Raw genomic sequence first — 25483 nt, 5'->3', positions numbered from 1 at the left:
AAAAAAATTTGGGAAGATCTAAACCAGATATTAAATAAAATCACAGAAAGCAATATACCAAAAAAACCCAGAGATCTTCCTCCTAAGTAACATAAAAAACAAAGAATTTGGACTTGATTTGGATGGTGCACAAAAAAGATTTGTTAGGATAGCCCTAGCTGTAGCAAAAAAATGTATTATGTCAGCCTGGAAATTAGAAGATAACTTGAGAATACAACAATGGTATATAGAAATGAATAAATGTATTCCATTAGAAAAAATAACATATAATTTAAGAAATAATATTACAATATTTGAACAAATATGGGAGCCATACATGAAACACAATAGAGAAAACCTACAGGGGACATCTACCACCTAAAATGACAGAAGGAGAAGGAAATGAAAAGAATTGACTCAGTGAAATTTCTTGTTTATTTTTATTGAGTGACAAAATTGTTTGACGGGTTTAATGTATCTTAGATTCTGTACTTTAAATGAATGGGAGGGGAGGTAGGGAGGGTGGGATGGGAAGAGGGAAGGGGGGGGAGAAAACGACATTGTATATATTTGAAAAGAAAAATGTATGTATCTTGATCAATGTGGTTTATAGTGTGAAAAATAAAAAAATTTTAAAAAAGACTTCCCAATTATTATTATCTGCTCCTTATTTTCACTCTAATGCCTTGTCTCAAATGAGTGCCATAATCCCTGGGATAATCAGGCTGAATGGTGTGATGTGAACCACAAATCCTCAAGCGAAATAAACTAGAGACTCCATGGGGAACAATGGTTGAAGATTCAAGTGAAGTGGGGATGTTGAAGGAGTCATGCTTATGTTAGCCACACCATCTACAGGCTTATGATAAACATAATTTCAGAGCTACAGAGGAACCAGCTGATAGTGGCAAAGAATCATACCACAAAAGTGCTGGAAAAATTCAGAAGGTCATGCATGGTAAACAAAAGGATGATGGTAACAGCCGAAGAAGAGCTCAGGCCTGAAATTTCAATTGCCATCGATGCTGCATGACCTGCTGAGTTTCTCTGGCACTTTTATGTGCTGCATGAGACCCTAGCATCTGCACAGGCTTCTTGTTTATGCACCATTCCTTTGTTAGCTTTTTCTCTGATCAAACCTGAGGATGAAGTTACTGAGAAGAAGTAAAATGAGAAAAAGCCAAGCAATATTGCACCTTAATATTGCCACCCATGGTCTGTCACTCATCTCTCTGGTAAGATCCAGCTAAGGGCTGCATGTTGCTCCAGTGAAAGGATATTGGCAAAGACACATAGCTGCACAAGAGGGTGAAAGTGGAGTTCTGATGACAGGAAGAAGTTCCTGCTAGCTGATATTTGAAGGGGAGAATGGTGGATGGCATAACAGTCACAGAGAAAGACACTAACAGCCAGATTCAAGGACCAGTCACAGAAGATGGGCAGAGGGAGTAGACAGCTTTAAATTCTTTGGAGTAAACTTTAGCAACAACCTGTCACGATCCAAGCACGTGGATGTGATGGCCAAGAAATGCACCAGGATCTCTACTAAAATGAAAAGCCTGAGAAAATTTGGCATGTCATCTTGACAGATGCACCCGAAATGTAAAATGGTCTGAATGCAGCTCAGACCATTATACAACCCAGCCTCCTCTTCATCAACTCCATCTACACTTCCCATTGCATTGGAATAGAAGGCATCACATTGGAAGACTTATCCCATCCCAGCCACACACTTTAAGATCCACGAGTATGAGATCATGCTCTGCCAGATTCAAGGACAATTTATTTCCCAGCATCATCAGTCTCCTGAACAAACCTTACACTTGAAGATTAATGTTGCCTTTGCACTGTTCTAATTAATCTCTCCAACTCTTCACTCTTGTTCTTTGTTTTTATTGCTGTATTCTGGGTTGACAAGATGGACTGCTCGCAAAATACACTTTCTCACTGCATCTTGGTACATGTGACAATAAACTTGAAAATGAAGGGAAAGGTCAATACTATCTCCACTGTGAACATCTGAAGAGGATGTTACACAACCTTATCTGGAATGAAATAAGTTATCACAAACTTAATGTCAAACTCTTTCACCATAAGATTTAGGAGTGACCATCGAGTCTGCTCCCCCACTCAAATCAGGGCTGATGTATTTGGAACAATTACATGAATGTTTGAATACCAAAGCTCTGGTCTGGGTCAGTTTTGAATGTGTGAGAGAAAGCAGCTTCCTGAACTCTTTTTCCTAGTCTAACCTGCTACCATCAATCAGCATATAGTTGAAACCAAGAATGAATGCTGCAGCTACAATTCGCTTTCATCATTTAATTCTCACACCTCATCACCCCACCATGTCACCTCAGTCAAAAGCTCAGAAACAGGGTAGTAATAAGGGACTGAGCCTCAGTGTTACTCCCAGGACACAGAAGTCTTATGCTAAGTGATGAAGTGCTTTGAAAGGTTGGTGATGAAATATATCAGCTCCTCCCTGACCGTCGACATGGATCCATTCCAATTTACATATCGTAGTAACAAGTCTACAGCAGATGCCATGTCACTGGTTCTACACAAAGCCCTGGATCACCTGGACAGCAAAAATGCATACATAAGGATGCTCTTTATTGACTACAGTTCAGCATTCAACACCATCATCCTCTCAAAATTGATCAGCAAACTCCAAGACCTGGGATTCAACCACCCACTGTGTAATTGGATCCTCTCATCTCCAGATAACAATCAGTGAGGATTGGGAAGAACATCTCCTCCACAATCTTCATCAGCACTGGAGCACCACAGGGCAAGATTCTTAGTCTACTGCTCTACTTGCTATACACATTTGACTGTGTGGTTCAGTATGACAACACCATCTACAAATTCACTCATTTTACCAAAGTAGCGGGTTGAATAAAAAGGGGGAATGAGTCAACATACAGGAGAGAGATTAAAAACTTGGCTGAATGGTGCACCAACAACTACCTCGCATTCAATATCACCAAAACAAAGGAGATGATTGTTGAGATTAGGAAGATAAAACCACAGATGTACGATCATGTATACATTGAGTACAGTGTTTTTGTACTGCCAATAAGTGGTAATTCTGCCTCGTGCACAGGAAAAGGAATTTTAAGGTTGTATGTGATGTGCTGTCTGACACTAAATCTGAATCTGAAGAGAAAACTGTATTCAGTGAGAAGAGACAAAAGGCCAGAAACTCTTTTACACCACAGAACAGTTTTGCATTATCAATCACACAGCCATTAAGCAAGCTGTTTCCAAAATCTATTTTGGGCCCTCCACGTATGATGTTGTTCATGACGAGATCATGGGCATGAGCAGTGACATCAGACAAAATGCCATACACCAACTTCATTTGGACCACAGCAACTTGAAGATAGTCCAAGCCTCACTCACAAATAAGCAATTTTAAACAAAACATTTGAGGCCTACTTCTGCATCATCTAAGGGGTACCAAGATTAGATGGTCTGGGGCCAGCAGATTCCATGTATTAACTTCTCGCATGCAAACCTATTTCTAATTGTTTGATTGCACCAATATCCTTTGTAAATTTTGCTGCCAGTCATTTAATTGCTCTCACCCCTAAAAAGCAAGATTTCTAACCACTGTGCCTCTCCTCAAAGTATGGATCTTGGTTCAATCTTTTCTGAAATCACCATTCACTCCACCAACAGTTGGCTCACCAGATTCCAGTCCAAACACACCTCCAAAACCTTCCAACCTGATGACCTTACTGTGTCTCCGATCTCCAGTGCCCAGACCTTTGGCTATCTCAGCAGTCCACAGAATCCCTGACCTCCAGCTCTCACCAAGACCAATATCATCCCTGATCTCTGTGTTGCACCACTGGCTTACCTTCCTCCTCATTCTGCAATGGCAGAGCTTTGTACAGGATAGAATATTGTTGCTAAAAAGGATCTACCACTATAAAAATTGGGGTGGATCCTCCACATTACACTAGCTTAACATACCTTTGATACCTTGTTACTGAACCTCTATCATCAAGGAGTTAGAATGATCTCTGTACTCCAGTGGCAAAATCTTCCTAATTGTTTCCCTTATCCTTTAATGTGGCCTGAACTTGTGTGCTTCCCACATTTCCACTTTTATTCCATATATGAAATGCCACCTACAGTGAGCCAGGAGATTTATTGTTCAAGAAAGAAGGACGAGTATTGAGTTCTTCTCCTTCTTCTTTGGCTTGGCTTCGCAGACGAAGATTGATGGAGGGGTAAATGTCCACGTCAGCTGCAGGCTCGTTTGAAGCTGACAAGTCCGATGCGGGACAGGCAGACACAGTTGCAGCGGTTGCAGGGGAAAATTGGTTGGTTGGGGTTGGGTGTTGGGTTTTTCCTCCTTTGTCTTTTGACAGTGAGGTGGGCTCTGCGGTCTTCTTCAAAGGAGGTTGTTGCCCGCCGAACTGTGAGGCACCAAGATGCACGGTTTGAGGCGATATCAGCCCACTGGCAGTGGTCAATGTGGCAGGCACCAAGAGATTTCTTTAGGCAGTCCTTGTATCTCTTCTTTGGTGCACCTCTGTCACGGTGGCCAGTGGAGAGCTCGCCATATAATACGATCTTTGGAAGGCGATGGTCCTCCATTCTGGAGACGTGACCTACCCAGTGCAGTTGGATCTTTAGCAGCATGGATTCGATGCTGTCGGTCTCTGTCATTTCGAGTACTTCGATGTTAGGGATGAAGTCGCTCCAATGAATGTTGAGGATGGAGCAGAGACAACGCTGGTGGAAGCGTTCTAGGAGCCGTAGGTGATGCCGGTAGAGGACCCATGATTCAGAGCTGAAAAGGAGTGTGGGTATGACAACGGCTCTGTATACGCTAATCTTTGTGAGGTTTTTCAGTTGGTTGTTTTTCCAGACTCTTTTGTATAGTCTTCCAAAGGCGCTATTTGCCTTGGCGAGTCTGTTGTCTATCTCGTTGTCGATCCTTGCATCCGATGAAATGGTGCAGCCGAGATAGGTAAACTGGTTGATCGTTTTGAGTTTTGTGTGCCCGATGGAGATGTGGGGGGGCTAGTAGTCATGGTGGGGAGCTGGCTGATGGAGGACCTCAGTTTTCTCAGGCTGACTTCCAGGCCAAACATTTTGGCAGTTTCCGCAAAACAGGACGTCAAGCGCTGAAGAGCTGACTCTGAATGGGCAACTAAAGTGGCATCATCTGCAAAGAGTAGTTCACAGACAAGTTGCTCTTGTGTCTTGGTGTGAGCTTGCAGGCGCCTCAGATTGAGGAGACTGCCATCCGTGCGGTACCGGATGTAAACAGCGCCTTCATTGTTGAGGTCTTTCATAGCTTGTTTCAGCATCATGCTGAAGAAGATTAAAAAGAGGGTTGGTGCGAGAACGCAGCCTTGCTTCACGCCATTGTTAATGGAGAAGGGTTCAGAGAGCTCATTGCTGTATCTGACCCGACCTTGTTGCTTTTCGTGCATTTGGATAAATATGTTGAGGAACTTTGGGGGGCATCCGAGGCGCTCTAGTATTTGACAAAGCCCTTTCCTGCTCACTGTGTCGAAGGCTTTGGTGAGGTCAACAAAGGTGATGTAGAGTCCTTTGTTTTGTTCTCTGCACTTTTCTTGGAGCTGTCTGAGGGCAAAGACCATGTCAATAGTTCCTCTGTTTGTGCGAAAGCCGCACTGTGATTCTGGGAGAACATTCTCGGCGACACTAGGTATTATTCTATTTACTAGAATCCTAGCGAAGATTTTGCCTGCAATGGAGAGCAGCGTGATTCCCCTGTAATTTGAGCAGTCTGATTTCTCGCCTTTGTTTTTGTACAGGGTGATGATGATGGCATCACGAAGGTCCTGAGGCAGCTTTCCTTGGTCCCAACAGAGCTTGAAAAACTCATGCAGTTTGGCATGCAGAGTTTTGCCGCCAGCCTTCCAGACCTCTGGGGGGGATTCCATCCATACCTGCTGCTTTGCCACTTTTCAGTTGTTCAATTGCCTTATATGTCTCTTCCCGGGTGAGGACCTCAATCAGCTCTAGCCTTAAGGGCTGTTGAGGGAGCTGGAGCAGGGCGGAATCTTGGACTGAGCGATTGGCACTGAAAAGAGATTGGAAGTGTTCTGACCATCGGTTGAGGATGGAGATCTTGTCGCTGAGGAGGACTTTGCTGTCTGAGCTGTGCAGCGGGCTTTGGACTTGGGGTGAGGGGCCGTAAACAGTCTTTAGAGCCTTGTAAAATCCCCTGAAGTCGCCAATGTCCGCGCTGAGCTGGGTTCGTTTGGCGAGGCTAGTCCACCACTCATTTTGGATCTCCCGGAGTTTGCGCTGAAGATGGCTGCATGCACGACGGAAGGCTTGTTTCTTCTCTGGCCAGGACGGCTTTGTAAGGTGAGCCTGGTGGGCAGCTCGCTTCTTTGTCAGCAGCTCCTGGATTTCCTGGCTGTTTTCGTCGAACCAGTCCTTGTTTTTCCTGGAGGAGAAGCCCAGTACCTCTTCAGTGGATTGCAGTATGGTAGTCTTCAGCTGATCCCAGAGGGTTTCAGGCGACGAGTCCGTGAGGCGGATTGCATCCTCGAGCTTTGCTTTGAGGTTTTACTGGAAGTTTCGTCTCACTTCGTCTGACTGCAGGTTTCCAACATTGAACCTCTTTCTGGGGGCTTTACTGTTCCTGGACTTTGGCTTGAAGTGAAGGTTGAGCTTGCAGCGAACCAGCCGGTGGTCAGTGTGGAATTCCACGCTGGGCATGACCCTGGTGTGGAGCATATCTAGTTTGTCTCTTTCTCGCACCAGGACGTAGTCCAGGAGGTGCCAGTGTTTGGATCGGGGATGCATCCAGGTAGTCTTCAGGCTGTCCCTCTGCTGAAAAAGGGTGTTTGTAATGACAAGCCGCTGTTCTGTGCAGAGCTCCAACAGGAGGCGCCCATTGTCGTTGCACTTGCCGACATCATGCTTGCCCAGGATTGCTGGCCAGGTTTCTGAGTCTTTGCCGACGCGAGCATTGAAGTCGCCAAGGATGACAACCTTGTCGGCTGTAGGGGTGCGTTGAATGAGGTTGCGCTGATCAGTGTAGAACTTGTCCTTTTCTGCTTGTTCCGCCTGGAGGGTTGGAGCATAGACACTGATGAGGGTGATGCGACGCTTGTTTTGAAGGGGGAGTCGCATGGACATGATCCGGTCCGAGTGGCCTGTCAGGAGGTTTTAGAGTTTGGAGGCAATGGAGTTCTTGACCATGAAGCCTACACCAGATAGACGTCGTTCATCCATAGGTTTGCCAGACCAGTAGAGTGTGTAGCCCGCGCCGCGTTCTTGGAGGCTGCCAACATCTGCAAGGCGGACTTCACTGAGAGTGGCTATGTCGATGTCAAGTCTGAGGAGTTCATGTGCGATGAGGGCAGACCGACGTTCAGGTTTGTGGCTGTCAGCCTTGTCTAGCATGGTTCTGATGTTCCAGCATGCTAGCTTGAGTTTGTAAGCATTTTTGAGGGGGAGGACATGGATGGGGAGGACGTGGACATGTCCTCGGGCCTGCGCAAAGGAGCTTTTAGGTGGAGTGCAGTGTGCGCAGTACTGGCCCCACCCTTTACACCCATGGTTCGTGTGCCGTGGCCAAGCAAGCTGGGATGTGGCAGCGAGGTCCTTGGTTCGTAGGTTTTATATCGGAGTGGCCTTCTCCTATGCAGGTTTCTTAGCCGGGCTGGAGGGGCCTGCCTCCCCTCCTAGGTCGGACCATACTGCCCGGATCAGAGCTGGGGCCGCCGCTGCTTTTTCTGTGCCCGGACCGGGGCCGCCGCCTCCTTCCTTCTGCCCGGACCGGGGCCGCCGCCTCCTTCCTTCTGCCCGGACCGGGGCCTCCGCCTGCTTCGCTCTGCCGAGGCCAGGGCCACCGCCTCCCCCTCACTTCTGCCCGGACCGGGGCCTCCGTCTGCCTCACTCGACCGAGGCCGGGGCCTCCGCCTCCCCCTTGCTTCTGCCCGGATCGGGGCCTCCGCCTGCCTCACTCAACCGAGGCCGGGGCCGCCGCCTCCCCCTCGCTTCTGCCCGGACCGGGGCCTCCACCTGCCTCACTCGACCGAGGCTGGGGCCGCCGCCTCCCCCTCGCTTCTGCCCGGACTAGGGCCTCCGCCTGCTTCGCTCTGCCGAGGCCGGGGCCACCGCCTCCCCCTCGCTTTAATGAGCAAATTTTGGCAATGACTTTGTGGCCATTGAACACATGGTGTGCAAAGGTTCTGAAAATGGATGAGAATTCAAGCTTCAATCCAACTGAAGCTTAAGTAAAATACATAACAGGCAGTTCACCAAATACACAGATTCTGCTGGTAAATACCAGGAACAATGCAATGAACTGCTTGAGTTCTGAAGCATAAATGCTGGTGAGCTTCAGGGCTTCCTTGTAAAGAATGGAATCTTGCAGGAATCTCAAAGCACCTGCGAGTGATTTCCATTCTGCACTCTACCACGGGATTCCCTGTGGGTTCCAACAGCGGAAGAAGGTCTAGCAAAGATTTTCCCCACATACATTTACTTGAAGGGTACAACCGCAGGTAAGAAAGGTAGTAAGGTCATTTATAATTGTTTAAATATTCACATTTGGTTTTATGTTTTTAATTATGTAATGTGCTTTTTGTTTTTTTTTAATAGAATAGGTTTATTTGCTCATCAATAGTTCTTTTAATTGTTTCTGAGTCCATATATCAGCAAATGTTAAGTTTTGTAAGATGGCAGAATGAGATTATGCCAGCTGTCAAGATGTCCAGAGGGGTACAATGGATATAATTTGTTCCAGCTCATCCAATAATGTGGTTTTAGCTCCCTCAATAATTTCAGGATCATCTGCACCAATGATATTGAGCTTCCAGATCCAGAGAAATTCAGTGGAAGGATTAACGGGGACACAATGCAGACAATAAACCCTGCTCAGGAAAATCTGTGCCAATAATTCTATCAATGTAAATAAAAATACAGATGAAGATATATTATTACCTCAATATACATCTTCAGTGGATTACTGAAAATAAAACTATTAGAGTGCATCTCCACAAAGCAAGTTCACAAAACAGTAAAACCAAGAATCAGTTGCATCCCTTCATCAATGTGTATTTAATTGTATTGTTAATATTAGAAAATCAGCCCAAGGTGCTTTGCTGAAGCATTGTAGGATAAAAATTGACACAAGCAACATTTAAGACAGGTGACCAAAGGTTTGGTGAAACAGAAAGGATTTAAGTCACTTAAAAGAGGAGAGGCTGAGGATGTAAAGTTCTACTCTCAGGGTATAGCCTCCATGGAGTGAAGCAATGAAAACAAATGTTTCACTAGAGACCAGATTCAGTGAACATATTGATGTTTGAGATTCATATAATTGAAGGGTGAACAGGAACTGGTGGGCAAAAAAAAAAAGGATGAATTCGCTTTGCAGAGGGCATAAAGGAACAAACTAGCCAGGAGGTTACTATGTCATTCTGGAAGCAGAAGCATTGGTAAGAGTGAGGACAATTTTCAAAGATGAATGACAGTACCTTTGATCATTTTTTCTGCTGGTTTGATGAGGGCATTATCAACCTTTGTCTCATTCTCCTTTTCCGCCGACTCTGCCAAATTAACCACACCTGCAGCCTGTTCCTGATTTACATGTTCTTGGTTTGTCAAAGTAAACTCTGGCACTGCCAACTTCAGAAGCGACCAGATTTTCTCAGTCTCTTCAAAGCTGGAAGGAAGAGCAAAAGGTTACTCTTAAGGAACTTCTTCCCTTATTCATAATGTTATGCATTAATTAAAATATGAAATTCAAAAATATTGCTGGCATTTTCAAAGGATTAACTGGAAAAAAAGGATTAAATATTTATACAAATAAACATACATACATACAGATATTAACCACAAACAGAAAGTCATTGCATTGAAACACCAGTGTCAGAGAATCCATAAGAGACCATGTGCAGCATTGACGAGGCTTGAACTTACTGTCCATCCTGATTCAGCAATATAATCATCTTTTTAAACTGCCATCGTCCTTCTGATGAAGGAACACAATGGTATTGTTGGACACAGAAGTCCAGGATTTAAACTCAACAACTACAAGGCTGCAGTGATGCATTTCTAAATCTGTAGTTTGGAGGTGAATTTGGAGGTCATGATGTTCCTATGTGCCTGCTGCCCTTGCCCTTCTTGATGGCAGGGTGCTTGTAGGCTTTGGCGATGCTGTCAAATAAACCTTAGTGAGTATCTGCAACTGTGGTGCTCTAGTGGTGAAAGAAGTGAGCATAAAGGTGATGGATGTGGTACAAAATAAATGAGCTGCCATGTTCAGATTTCAGATGTATTGTCAGAGTACATACATGACATCACATACAACTCTGAGATTCCTTTTTCCTGACTGTGCAAAACAGAGAGAACAAAAAGAAAATGAATAAAGTGCACAATTAAGAGTCCTTAAATGAGTCTCTGATTGAGGAGTCTGTTATGGTGGTGCGAGTATTTTGGCACCAATATTCTTTCCTGATGGCAGCAGTGAGAACAGAGTGTGTGCTGGATGGTGAGGGTCTTTGATGATTATTGCTGCTCTCCCTGTTCCCTGTAGATGTTCTCGATAATGGGTAGAGTTTTGCCTGTGATGTCCTGGGCTGTGTCCACTACCTTTTGGAGGGCTTTATTCTCAGAGGTATTGGTGTCCCCATACCAGACCTGATGCAGCTAGTCAGCACACATCTGTTGAAATTTGCCAGTGTTTCTGATGTCATACCAAACCTCTGCATAAACCTGAGGAAGTAGAAGCACTGACGTACTTTCTTCATGATTCCATTGGTTGGGTCCAGGAAAGATCCTTTGATATAGTGACTCCCAGGAACTAAAATTTGCTCACCCTCTCCAATGATCACTGGATTGTACACCTCTGGCTTTCCTTTCCTGAAGTCAACAATCAGCCCCTTAGTTTTGGTGACATTGAGTGCAAGGTTGCTGTTGGTGCACCATTCAGCCAAGTTTTCAATTTCCATCCTGATTGCTAACTCATCACCTTCCTTTATTCAAACCACTACCATGGTATGGTCAGTATATTTGTAGATGGTGTTATGGTTGTACTGAGCCACTCTGCTGTAGGTGGAAAGTGAGTAGAGTAGGGGGCTAAGAACACAGCCCTGTCGTGCTCTAGTACTAATGGAGATTCTGGAAGGTGTTAGTTGTTGTAATCGTTTAGGCAAATAGAGAATTTTTCACTCCCCTCCATCTTAATGGAATTATAATAGCACAGAAGAATGTTATTTGCTGAATAACATCAATGACTGTTCCTTGTAAGACATTCTAATTTCCATTTTTCTGTTCCTTTTCTATTGTTTTTTAAAATTAATTTCCATTAATTGCTCATTCAAATCATCTTTGAAAGTCTTGATTGTTTTCACCACCTCAACAGGCAATGAATTTAAGAGCATAACTTGGCTTATGAAAGTTGTTCCTTTCAAATGTAAAAGGCTTTGGGGAATTAGAAAAGGAATCACAAACTGAAGAATATTCAGGTTCACACCTACTCTCGTAGCACAGTACACGTTTTGCTGATCATTAATGAAACTCAGGGATTGTACTCTGGGGTGGTAATGCTGTTCATTGAATGTCAAAGGTAGATGGACTTTATTTTGCTGGAGATTATCATTGTTTGATGTGGCACTAAATCTGCTTCCCACTTCTCAGTCCATCATTAAAATATGGCTGCTTACAAAGATGTTTCAATTCCAGTATCATGAGTGAGCCACACATCTTGCAATAATGAGCAGACATCCTCAAGATGGAGGAAGGTCATTGATGTGAACTGAAAGTCTCTAGCAGAAGGAAGCTCCTGAAGACAGTTGGGCCAAGACACTCCTAGACTGAGCTGATATATCTCCAACAACCACCACCATTTTTTTTGTGTGAGGTATTCCTGCATTCAAAATATGGGTTACCTTTGATTTTCATTGATCAGTTTTACCAAGTTTTCTTTATGTCATACTTGGCCAAATGTTCCCTTCACCTCAGGTTTGAAATTTTGCTCTTTTTGTTAAAATTTAGGACTGAGCATAAAAATATGATGCGAGATGGCTGAAGGAATGGCTAAATGAAAGTGAGCAGATTGTTATAAGTGGGACACGAGATAATGCTTTAAACTTGTGAAATTATTACAATTCAATGATCCAGTTGTTGGCCAAAAACTAATTCAAAGAAGTGACCTCGAATGAGCTAAGGATAGTGGAAGCAGACAAATAAAATGTCTTTGTTCTTTGCCATGTCCTTGAGGAATGGAGGTTGACACTTTGTGAGACTGCTTTACAACCAACAATTTTGCACCTGGAGCAACCTCAAACAAGTGTTTGAAATGGTCTCAGACTCTAAGTCTGCGATGAGGTAATAAAACAATAAATTAATTGAGGCTTGCAGCCTTGGGCTAGGGCCCAAAAAAATGCAACACAGTTCTGTCAGGTGACCTTTATCCAACAAAATCAAACCACAAAATTGATCTGATTATGAAATGTATAAAAATGGAAATTTGGGAGAAGGAACAGTGAAAACTCTGGTAACCAATCTTCATTGGAGTGAATTATCCCAGATAGAAAGCGTGGAGATTTCAATGGATCAGGCAAAGCATTTAGCCAACAAAGACTCCTATTCCCGAGTATTACCTTTCCTAAATATTTTAGGGAAAGTCAGATAAACCTTAGTTGTTTGCTTGCTGTTGTTGTTAATTGGATTGATAAAGGTATTTGATAGAGATTCTTTCTGTACTGAACCAATTATTGTTGTTGAGGGTAGAAAAGCAGCAAAGTCATTTCAAATGTTCAACCTGTCTTATTCCCAATAGTCAGGATGATAAAACACGTTTAAGGTGAAGACCTCCAAATGAAACTTTAGACAGGTACATACCAAAGTGGAATGATCTCAGGACGCCAGCCAGTAAGGGAATGCAATACAGTGAAGTCCCCCAGTTCTTTTCTTCCTGTTGTAATCATGCTATAGACATAAAATAGAGAGATTACAAACACACACTGCTGAAGTGTCTTACAGAAGAGATCTTCATCAGCATACTCAAAACTAATGACAATTCCAATTGATGGTCTGACGTTGTGCAAGGGGTCATTAAAACAAAGGTCTTCACCTTCTTTTGGAATGCACTATTATTTATGTTAGATTTACATTTGTCTTTGGGTTTCTCTTGAGCTTTATTTTGGCTTGTATGTCTTATTAAGAGGCCTACATACAAGTATTTGCATTTTTTTTAAACCGGGAATGGGTGGTAAAGTTCAGAGTTCTTGTCACAGTACATACATGACATCACCTACAACCATGAAATTCTTTTTTTCTAAGGGCCAGGCAGAATTTCTACTTATCGGTAGTGCAAAAAAACTTTAATTAAGAAAAGATATGTATACAGAAGAGAGAAATGTCAACTAACTGTGCAATATAGAAAAAAAATTCAGTAATATTTAATGTGCAAAGTAAGGGTCCTTAAATGAGTCTCTATGAATTTGTTGTTTAGGCATTTGATGGTGAAGGGGTAGCAAATGTTCCTGAACCTGGCGGCACAGGTCTTGTGGCATCTATACCTCTTTCCTAATGGCAGCAATGAGAATAGATCATGTCTGGGTGGTGAGGGTCATTGAAGATTGCTGCTGTTCTCTGACAGTATCATTCCATGAAGATTTCCTCAATGGTGGGAAGAGTTTTGCCTGTAATTTACTGGGCTGTATCCACTACCTTTTGCATGGCCAATCACTCAGAGGAATAGGGGCAGCCGGTCAACACACTTTCCACTACACATCTGTGGAAATGTGCCAAGATCTTCAATGTCATACCAAGCCTCCGTAAACTCTGAAGCATTATGTTTGAAAGTAACATGCATTCACACAATTTTTTTGGTTGTAGTATCAGTGAGTATCTCAACACCCTTCAAAAGATAATTTTGGAAATAAGCCATAGGAGGAGATAATCTGAAGCTGACCACAATTTTGGTGAAGTGGGAGTTTGGGAGGAGAATTTTTGGCCTGATGTAGCTCAAAGATTAATTGGAAGGACAAAAGGGTGGGGGATGGGGAGGCAAGCTGTACATAAATAGCATTGGAACAGTATGGCGTAACCACTCCTTATTTTACACATTGAGATAAAAGGGCTCCAAAACAGTGAGAGTCAGTTGGTGTTTAATGAAAAAGTGAGAGGGCAAGGTAATTTAAAATAATTTTTCTTAATTTAAACAAGATAAACTCCTGATATGAAGAAATACAGCACATTTCTCTTTAGCAAGGTTAGCATGGTGCTTAGTGCAACACTGTTACAGCGCCAGCGATCGGGACTGGGGTTTGAATCCTGCGCTGTCTATAAGGAATTTGTTTGTTCTCCCTATGTCTGTGTGGGTTTCCCCCAAGGGCTCTGATTTCTTCCCACTCTATAAAATGTAGTGGGAGTTGTAGTTCAATTGGACAGCACTGACTTGTGGGTTGAAAGAGCCTGTTATCATGAACCATAGAACACTATAGCAGAGAAAACAGGTCATTTGGCCCTTCTCGTCTTTGCTGAAAACATCATACCACTAGTCCCACTGACCTGCACCCATTCCATAACCCTCCAGACCTCTCCCATCCATGTATCTGTCCAGTTTATTTTTAAAACTTAAGTGAGCTCGCATTTACCACTCACACCACTCTGAGTGAAAAAGTTTCCCCTAATGTTCCCCCTGAACCATTCCCCTTTAACCCTAAAGCCATGTCCTCTTGTATTTATCTTTCCTAATCGAAGAGGAAAGAGCCTACTCACATTTACTCTGTCTATCCCTCTCATAATTTTGTAAACCTCCATTAAATCTTCCCTCATTCTTCTACTCTCTAAGGAATAAAGTCCTAACCTTTTTAATTTTCACCTGTAATTCAACTCCTGAAGACCTGACAACATCCTAGTAAATCTTCTCTCCACTCTTTCAATCTTACTGATATCCTTCCTATAGTTTGAGAACTGGACACAATGCTCCAAATTTATAACATCCCAACTCCTGAACTCAATACTTTGATTTATGAAGGCCAAGATGCCAAAAGCTTTCTTCACAACCCTGTCTACCTGTGATGCCACGACAACAATGTATATGTACATTCCTAGATCCCTTTGTTCCTTCCCATTCCTCATGTCCTCATACTTGTACTGAGAATAAAATCACAATTTGTGATGATTGCATTTGTTCTTTTATAGAGTTTTTTGAATGATGTTAATTGTGTACATACCAGCTTGGAATTGCTTTGTATGATGAGTTGGACCAGAGGTCCAATTTCTGTGCTATATGGATTTATGACTCTCCAGGATGGGAGACACTAGAGGGAAATCACTGCAATTCTATGCAGGTAGCATCCAAGGCCAGGATAAAACCCAGGTCACTGGAGCTCTGCAGCAGCAGTTCTAATAATTGCGACCCTGTGGCACCTCAACAGAAGTGATAGCACACTCCACCCAGAGAGCATCAGAGACAGCTAAGACATTGGAGCTATGCTCCTTACTGTAGAGAAGATTAAGGAGAATAGGTCATTGAGAAACTGACAGGACGGTACAGAATTATGGTCACTGCAGAATAAAAAAGCAGAGATAAGGATTTGTTTTAAAATATACAATGAGCTGTTACAATCTGGAATGCACAAGTCAAAAATCAGATTCGGCAATAACTTTCAATCAGGAATTGGAAAAATAATTAACCAGGAAAAGAACAGGAATGAATGAGAGGAAAGAGCAGCAGCTCAATGGACAAACTCTTTCAGATATTCTACACAGATTGGATGGGCCAAATGGCCTGTCTCTGTGCTGCAAGATTTCTGGATTTTCAATGTACCTTAGTGACCAAAGAATTCATTTTCCTCCCAGATGCAGTAGTGGGAAGGATTTTTTTTTCTTGTGACTGCACACAGTTTTTCAGGATTAAACAGCTAACCTCATTCATGGAGGACCGTGACCTTAAAAAGATGATTGTAACATACTCGATGTTTGCAAGTTTAATGAGAGCTTTTGACAGCAGCATTGGCCAGAGCTCCTCCTGACAGGTTGAGGCTGGAAGCAGCAGGTTGCCTTGTTTGTCAAAGGGCATGGTATCATCCAGAGTAATCTTGCGCCAGCACCCCTGGGAAGAGACAGGAGGATAGATGGTCAGCAGGAAATCTTGTCAACATCTAAATCCAATCAGCCCTTGCCATTCAGCACAACATATTGCAGCACAACCCTGCAGTGCAGAGATATGCAGCTGATCGACGATGGTAATTACTTTAATGAATCGGACTCAGCACCTAGATTGTGCATCTCATTCTGAGATTCAGCCTGAAACTTGTCAAATTATTAAAAATTTAAATTTAGAGATACAGTGCAGTTACAATCCCTTCTGGCTCACGAGCCTGTGCTGTCCAAATACACTAATTAACCTGTTTGTCTTTGGAAAGTCTCTGAAACCAGAGAACCCAGAAGAAACCCACATGGTCAAGGGGAGAATGTACAAACCCCCTACAAACACTGCTGGATTCCAACCTGGGTCATTGGCACTATAACAGCGTTGCACTAACTACTACACTAATTATGCCACCTTTACTATATCATCATATTTTGTATCAGTATCTGATGGAGCAATCATCCCTGATCCTTTGAGAATGCAGTGAATAGAGGGATATGGATTACATGCAAGCAGACATTTTAGTCTAATTTGGGCATCATGCTCAGAGGAGATGAGCCTGTTCTTGTGCTGAACTGTTCCATGTTCTTGGACCACAAGACTTGTTTTTAATTCTTGCTTGGTTCTCTGGACCATCTTATGCTCATAACAATGGGCAGTCAATCCTCTCCCATTGCCACAGTCAGCCAGCTATTGCATTGTGAAAGGACAACCCACAGCTAATTCTTCCGCTAACCACCTCTTTAAAAACACTTTCCAGATGAGTGTGGCTGGAATGGAGTGATTCTTTTCAATGTTGCCTTTTTTTCCAAGGTAGTGGAAGGATAGACGAAGTAGGAGGGAGGTAGGAAGGGTGTGTATGATTGCCTGAGCTACAGACACAACCCTCTACAGGTTGTGGACAGAGGAAGCCAAATGCCCATGAGTAAATTTGCTTTCTTAAAAGATATGTGAACTGAATGCAATTTAACAGCTTGCAATATTTTTTAAACAATTCAAATTCTAGAACTACCACAGTGAATTTTATCACACCTAATTTTTATGCCTGCTGCGCGAGAGAACTTTTTCAGGCATTCACACTTGCTAAGTCTTTGGTGACTGGATGCTTCTGTTCATTAATGTGGTTTGGTGTTAGTACGAAGTGCAAATGCGAACAAGAGCAACGTTATCAGCCAGAACATTGACAAGCCAATGCTGCCTTTCATCTGGCTTAAGTTATAAAGCGAGACTCAATAGGCTTAGAATTTTCTCCATAGAGCATGAGATTTATCAAGATTTATAAAATCAAAAGGGGCATGGATAAGCTAAACAGTCTTCTTCCCAAGAAGGGGTGTCTAAAATAAGGGGGCATAGATTTAAAAGGGATCTGAGGGGCACCATTTTCACTGATGAAGATACAGAATTGCTTTTGAGATTTCCATTTGCATGTTGTAGGGTTGTGTCTGTAGCTCAGGCCATCATACACACCCTTCCTACCTCCCTCCTACTTCGTCTATCCTTCTACTACCTTGGAAAAGAAGGCAACATTGAAAAGAATCACTCCATTCCAGCCACACTCTTTGACACCCACATATGGAAAGTGTTTTCAAAGAGGTATATATGTACTGTAACCTCTGACAACCATTATTCTGTGCTAAGTCTTACCTTAAGGCTCATGCACAATATGATCGATCTGCATTGGACACTGACTCAACACCATGGTGAGAATCAAATGCAGAAGCCCAGAAATTCTATCAAATGGCACAGAATTTAAATGCTTTACTGAATTGAAGAATTTTGCAGCATGTTATCTTTTTTTATTTGTACAGAATGGATATTTCTATTGAGGAAGGCATCCATTGATTAGGTCAGAAGATCATTGTGCAGCAAGTACAGGCAGTCTCTGACAAGGGTTTTATTTCTGAGAAGTGTCTGAAAGCCAATTTCTCTGAGAGTCTACCAACATCTGCTTTTTTTTTATAGGCTCCCTTATAATATTGTCCAGCAGACATTTGCAATAGTTAATTTCATTGAATATTTGCCCCTAAATTCTTAATAATTAAACTGTGGAATCTCTACCATATCTTATCATTATGAACATCACATTTCATTATTATTACTATCTGCTTTAAAAATGTGTGGGACAATTTATGCAAAGTGGCATTTCTATAAGTCAGGTCATCTGTAACCTTGCAAACTCCTCCTCTTCAGCCCAACAATATTCCAACCTGCACATGGGTAAATTATGTACAAAAGTTTTGCTGACACTGGAAGCAAAGGTGCTGAAAGTACAGCTCTACAAACAAGTCACTGGGAAAATTATGTCCAATCAGAACTTCAGTAATCTGACCTGTTGGTGGAATCAGTTCGGCATAAATTCTACTGGTAAGAGAGAAAGAAAGCCCTTCATGCTCCTTCTGCTATTGAAGTAATAACATGACTGATCTTTGCTTCTTTTACCCATTGTAGCTCCAGATTATAATTTTATTGAACTTCAATTTCATGGCAGTTTTATTTAGTGTCTTGAGATATCACGTGAGAAGTTCCCCATCACAGCAGGTCATCATTGGTAGCCGGTTGAGCGCTGGTTGCTTTTACAAAAAAACTCCATCATGAAAGTTCAAATTGCTTCAGGTATTTAGCAATAGAAGTTATGATTTTCATTAGAATCTGCATGAGGAAAAACCTTCTTCAGTGTGGACCAACTTGATGATTGGTTTCCTATTTGAAAAAAATTGTTTATATCTGTCTATCTTATCTAGTCCGCCTTTAACAGGAATAATCTATATCCGATCATTCTTAATTTTCAAAAAAAGCACCCCAAAATCGACAATGATGGCAAAAAAAAACCCTGGAAATTTCTGGATGTGAAATGAACTGGTTGTATCAAGCAAGTGACCTTTTTATTCGTCTTGCCTTATTCCTTTATTTGCTTTTAGCTCTTTTGCTCAACCTTTGTTTTCACTGTTACCCAGAGACACTGGTATGGAGACTATCATTAAAGACTCTCAATAATACAACAGCCATTTAATGAAGGTTTGTCTGCATACTTTATTTAATCTTTGTGCAGTAGTCAAAACAGTATTAAGTCAACCAAGAAATAGGATAACCAAAGCAAGCAGGATCTCTAGCAGTTCCTTAATTATGACTCATGCTGCTCTGTTGATTTGATTCTTGGTGAGGCTGATGGAGGGGAAACGACACATTTGATTGGCAATGTTTATTCTAAATGCCAGAAGGGATCTGGCTTCGATCAAACACCTAAAGCTGTGCATCAAGTCTGCTTTATTGCAATAATTTGACAAGGGCTACAAAATACACCGTGCTTTGGACTTGCTTGAAAGTTCGATGATTTTGTAGAATTTTAGATTCTTTTCTATTTAAAAATTGACTATATGATTGAATTCACTTGTTAAGTATGAACACATTCATAGATTTATTCAAATTAACCAAACCTACACCCTTGTTATTATTGTTAATATAGGGTAAGGTGGTGACAACATAACAGGTGTTTCCAGAAACATAGGAACACAGGAAGTAGGAACAGGAATAGGCCAAAAATGGCCCATTGAGCCTGCTCTGCCATTCAATAAGATCATGGTTGATCTAATTTATGACCTAACTCCACCTACCTGCCTTCTCCCCATATCCCCTAATTCCTCTATCATGTAAAAATTTATCTAACAGAATTTTAAAAATGTTTAATGAAGCAGCCTCAACCACTTCCCTGGTTAGAGAATTCCAAACATTCACTACTCTCTGGGAAAAACTATTTTTCCTCATCTCTGTCCTAAATCTACTCCCCCGAATCTTGAGACTGTGTCCTTTCGTTTTAGTTTCCCCGGCCAGCTCAAAAAACCTTCCTACATCTATCCTATCCATACCCTTCATAATCCTATATGTTTCTATAAGATCTCCTCTCATTCTTCTGAACTCAAGCGAATACAATTCAAGATGATTTAATCTTTCATCATAAGTCAACCCCTTCATCCCAGGGATCAACCTAGTAAACCTCCTCTGGACCGTCTCCAAAGCCAGTATATCCTTCCTCAAATATGGAGACCAGAACTAGACACAGTACTCCAGGTGCGGTCTCACCAGTACCTTATACAGTTGCAACATTACCTCCCTACTCCTGAATTCAATTCCTCTAGCGTTGAAGGCCAACATTCCATTTGCCTTCTTAATAACCTGCTGCACCTGCAACCAAACTTTTCGCGATTCATGCACAAGCACTCCCAAGTCCCTCTGCACAACAGAATGCTGTAGTTTTTCACCATTTAAATAATATTCAGCTCTTTTATTTTTCTTTCCAAAATGGATAACCTCACACTGACTAACATTGTACTCCATCTGCCAGACCTTTACCCACTCATCCAGCTTAACTATATCCCTTTGCAGACTCTCCACATCCTCATTACAATTTGCTCTTCCACTCAATTTGGTGTCATCCGCAAACTTGGCTACACCACATTTTGTCCCCTCCTCCAAGTCATCAACGTAAATGATGAACAGTTGTGGGCCTAACACCAACCCCTGTGGCACCCCACTTACCACTCTTGGAACTCATTCTGAGATATTGATCACCATAATATAGGCGAGGGGATTCTCCATGAAGCTCCTTTCATCTGAGTGGCTATCTGGACACATTATGTCAAACAGCAGGGAACAGGCCCTTAGGCCCAATTTCTCCATGCTGATCAAGATGGTGTTCTGGGCTAATCCCACATTGGTCCAAATCCTTCAAAGCCCTTCCGATCAATGTATTTCTATAAAATTCTTTTGAACATTGATATTGTGCCTATTTCTTCAGTTTCCTTGAGCAGCTCATTCCATGTACAGACCACTGCCTGAGTAAAAAAAGTCACCCCTCAGGTCCCTCTTAAATCTTTAGCATAAACCTGTGCTCTTTGGTTCTAGACAGATGATGGCACTGCCGGAGTTGCTGTAAAGGCAGTGCTGCCACTGGTGCGGACCCGGGAGAGTGAAGACACAGCGCTGATTTCAACCGCCCTGTCCTAATGCCAGTGGCTCTGTACAGGTTTTAATCAGCCTGTTAAAGGAGGCGATGGTGTTTGTAAGTACAATCCTCAATCAAGAGTTCTGTGCCCAAGATGGCAGGGCCTGTGCTCAGCAGCGGTCACGAGGGGTTGCAGACTTCAGGAAACAATGGACCAGAGCAGGGCATAAGAAATTGGGAAAATATCCCCATTGAGAAGAAGCATAGGACATGACCCTACAGCACGGTGACCACAACAGTGGACCAGTGAAGGTCTCAGTGGCTGCAGGACCCACACTGGCTAGAGGCAGATGAAGACTGGGTCATGGGAACCAGGTTTCAAGAGAGTGCTGAGGGAAAGAATGATTCCCGAAGGGGCTCGGGGTAAAAGGTTTCCTGTTCATGTCAGAGGTTTGTTTCTGGAGTTTCTGTTCGGCTGCAGAAGCTGCAGCAGCACTGGAGGGGAATCCACAGACTCTCAGTGATTCTTTTTTGTTTCTCCTTCTCCTATTGTTAAGGGTGCTGGGCAATGCACATGGAAACTGTTTGTTTGCCTTACAGCAGACGAAATTTAAAGTATATTTTTAATGTATTATTACATGACAATTAAAGGAACCTTGAACCTTGTCTACTCTGGGAAAAAGACCGTGAGCATTCACTTTATACAAAGGATATATCCAAAGGATAAAGAAGGATAAGCCAATCACAATGATGTGGAATTACTCACAAAACCGGGTAGGACGTGTGGATGTTTTTCTCTGAAATTCATTGTGAATCAGTTGAATGCTTATATCAGCTTTGTAGCCATTTTCTCAGCAAGATATCAGTATTTTATTTCCAGACTTTCAACAAAATCATTCAAATTCTAAGGCTGATAAGAGCTTATTTTTACTCACAACTCTTGCATTTTCTATGTCCTTATTAATTAATGCACCTCTGTCAAGTTTTGCCTGACTGCGTGTCCTATTAAAACTAACTGGGTTTGTGTCTTCATGTAATTGTATGTACAAGCCACCAGGTGGCATTGTGGAGCAAGGTTTTAAGCAGCTCTTGCCCTGGTTCCTGCTCACCAAGTTCATTTCCAGCTCAGTGTTCAAGTCAACTTTTCTATTTTCCCAGTTGCATAAACATTTTCCATTTAACTATTACTGATGTAAAACGGCTGCAACTCCCCTTGTCTCCAGATTCTCATTTCAACTGAATGTTAAACTTGATCTTTACTGCCACCCACAGAGTCACAGTCACATGGCCCATCACATCCACGCTGACCATCAAATATGCATCAGTAACATCCTATTTGCCAGCACTTAGTCTGCAGCTTCCTATGCTTTGGTGATTCAAGGCTCTACCAGACACTTCTGAAATATTCTGAGAATCCCTGCATCCATCAAACGCTCAGACTGTGCATTCCAGATTCCAGCTACTCTCCGGGTGAAAGATTCCAGATTCCAGCCACTCTCCGGGTGAAAGATTCCAGATTCCAGCCACTCTCCGGGTGAAAGATTCCAGATTCCAGCCACTCTCCGGGTGAAAAAAAATTTCATCAGATAAAACATGAGAAATGGAGGAGTCAGCCAAAGGGTCTGTTGGGCCTGCTCCGCCATTCAACAACACCATGGTTGATCTGGCCGTGGATTCCGCTCCATGTTTCCTGCAACCCTAATTCTTCGAAAATCTATTTGTCTGTGTCTTAAATACTGTGAATGCTCCCTGACACTTCCTTCACCTTAACACGTCCATGTCTTCCAGTTTTAGACGCTGGAGGAAAAGTTAGTTACAGTATATCTGCACATCATCACTGGGCATTATCTGCTGTGTTTTAGAAAGGAAGATTTATGCTGTGCCTTTTACAACCTCAACAAAAGAGGTTGAGAGATAATATGGTAGCCATATATAAATTGTGATAGGGGTGGGCAGGGTAATCGGCCAGAGTATTTCTCATTGCAGCGAGGTCAAAAGAGGATCTGAGGGGTGATTTCACACCCCCCCCCCCCACAGTGAGGACTGGAATAAGCTGCTGGAGGAGGTGGTGAAAAGCATGAACAATAACTGTAATTAAAAGGTACTTGAATGAGCTGAACAATGAGCGGCATGGAATTAATGCAGGGCAGTGGGATCAAAATAGATAGGCATAATGGTCAGCACAGACATGATGGGCTGAATGGCCCATTTCAATGCTGAACTACTCTTTTACAAATACCTGATGAAGGACGCACATCAAAGCCACTTCCTTCCGATATGCTCTCACCACTTCCAGCACTACTCTTAAAACATTGTAAAATTACTGCGCTTGGCAATACCTGGAGAATCTCGCGATATTTCCAAAGACAATTCCTATTGTATCGTATTAACATTTCACCTTTTGGATTGTCACCATTGCCAGTAAAGATGGAATTTGTTGCCACACCCTAAATCTACCCTGAGAAGTTGTCAGTGGTAAAATTCTGCCAAAGTGCTGTTGGGAGGCAGCTCCAGAAGTTAAATCCTGCAACAATAAAGGAATGACACACACTTCCGAGTCCAGGTGGCTTGCAACTGAGAGGCAATCTGGAGGGGAGGCATGTGCCTACTTCCTTTGTCTGTCTTCTTTCTTTGGCTTGGTTTCGCGGACGAAGATTTATGGAGGGGTATGTCCACGTCTGCTGGTGACTGACAAGTCTGATGCGGGCTTGCACGGTTGCAGCGGTTGCAAGGGAAAATTGGTTGGTTGGGGTTGGGTGTTGGGTTTTTCCTCCTTTGTCTTAGCTTCACCAATTTTCGAAATGGGGTTTCCTCACTGTCCTTCTGAAACACTTTATCCGCCTGGTTCGTGATGTGGGATTCTGGAATCGAGGCCTGAAAGATGCAGATGTGGAGAAGCCACAGGTGGCCATTTTGGCCGGGGTCCATGCCAGAAGGTGTGGGCAAATTAGAAACCTGGCATCACAACAGTAGTTTCAAAATTGTGACTCTGTGTATATTCAAGAGAAAAATGTCTGTATGTATTTTGGTCAGTATGGTTCATAGTGTGAAAAATAAAAAAAAATTTTTAAAAGTGGTGATATGTAATTACACCATTAGGTCACCAGGGGTCATCCTGATGACCTTGTACATAAAGCAGTCCAGCCTTCCAGGTTTGTCTTCCAGAGAGACCAAGTCCTCTTAGTGTACATATTAGTTTATTAAAGCTTCTTATACTCGCACTGCTTTTGTGGTTATTGTCAGTACAAAAATACTCACTCTTTATTTTCAATCAAACAGGCAATTCCAAGTCCACACAAAATACAAACCAAATTCTTACCATCCAGTACAGCCTCACAATGTATTTTCCGTAGCTGTTGTAGAGAGGTAGGTGCCCTTTCACGGCCTTACAAAGAGCATAAATGTGCTCCCAGGGTTTCCAGGGGGCTCCTGCTTCTTCCAGCAAGCTTTTATCATTTAATGTGGTACTTAAACAGGTGTCCCATAGCATAGTGATTTCACAGATAATCCATCGCATCATCTGATAACAACAGAACAGAGGAAATTACTTCAGTTTTTAAAATAGCGATACAATTCAGGAGAGAACTGGGAATGCCTTCACTAACATAACCCATTACATTATTTCCCAATTTCACTTGAAGATAACACCTTAGTCACAAAATCCAGTATAGGATTTTCATTCAAAAAGAGGAGTTATTTTCTTTCTGTACTGTAAATGGCAAAGGTAAAATGCCACACAAAATGATGCAGTCATGGAGGATTTCTGCAAATACAAATGTGAATCAATTATTAAAGTGCCTTCCTCGTTTAAAAGTGTCCTTGGTCTTTTACTGTATTATTAAAAAGCAATTTAGACTTGAAATTGTTCTGTATCATACAACTTGCTGGAGGACAAAAAGGCAAGAAGAGGAATGAGAAAATTTGGGGTATAAGCCCATCTACACAAAAGTTACATGAAATATTTCAAGTTTATTATCATCTGACTGTACATATACAACCAGACGAAACAGCATTTCTCTGGCCCATGGTGCGCACATGCACACACACATAATAATAATCACATAGATACATAAAAATATAATATAAATATTTTGAGATAATTTACTTGGTTACAGGATACGGTTCATCAATTGGGAAGAAGCTATTTCCCAGCCTGGCAGGTTTAATTTTGACCTGTACCTCAGTCCTGATAAGTCAAAGAGACTGTGTGCTGGTTGGAAAGGGTCCTCTGTTGCAGCAGCTACTATGCAAGAGACTCACAGCCACTATGATGGGGTTTCTCAACGACTGCTTTTTGCATATCTAGCACATGCCCCTTTAAGAGCAGTGTGAGCTCCACCCCCGCGTGGGTGGTGATGTCATAACATCTGCCCAACACGCATGCTGGGTTAAAGCCATGAGGCAAGGAGGTCCACCAACGGTGCCATCTTCTTGTGGCT

General features: G+C 42.5%; 1 protein-coding gene across 7 annotated transcripts in view; it reads right to left on the bottom strand.

Moving 5' to 3' along the window:
- Positions 1–25483, bottom strand: part of adgb (androglobin) — a 308223-nt gene that overhangs the window by 227572 nt on the left and 55168 nt on the right. For all 7 annotated transcript variants that reach the window (XM_069932245.1, XM_069932246.1, XM_069932240.1 and 4 more), the window contains exons 6-9: positions 24364–24564; positions 15927–16066; positions 12844–12930; positions 9474–9661 (exon numbers count right to left, since the gene is read on the bottom strand). In XM_069932245.1, coding sequence (XP_069788346.1) covers positions 9474–9661; positions 12844–12930; positions 15927–16066; positions 24364–24564 — 616 coding nt within the window. The remainder of the gene's footprint in view (positions 1–9473; positions 9662–12843; positions 12931–15926; positions 16067–24363; positions 24565–25483) is intronic.

Source organism: Narcine bancroftii, chromosome 4 (assembly GCF_036971445.1).
Source record: "Narcine bancroftii isolate sNarBan1 chromosome 4, sNarBan1.hap1, whole genome shotgun sequence".
In the NCBI taxonomy this organism is placed as follows: domain Eukaryota; kingdom Metazoa; phylum Chordata; class Chondrichthyes; order Torpediniformes; family Narcinidae; genus Narcine; species Narcine bancroftii.
This window is presented reverse-complemented; position numbering and strand designations above follow the sequence as displayed.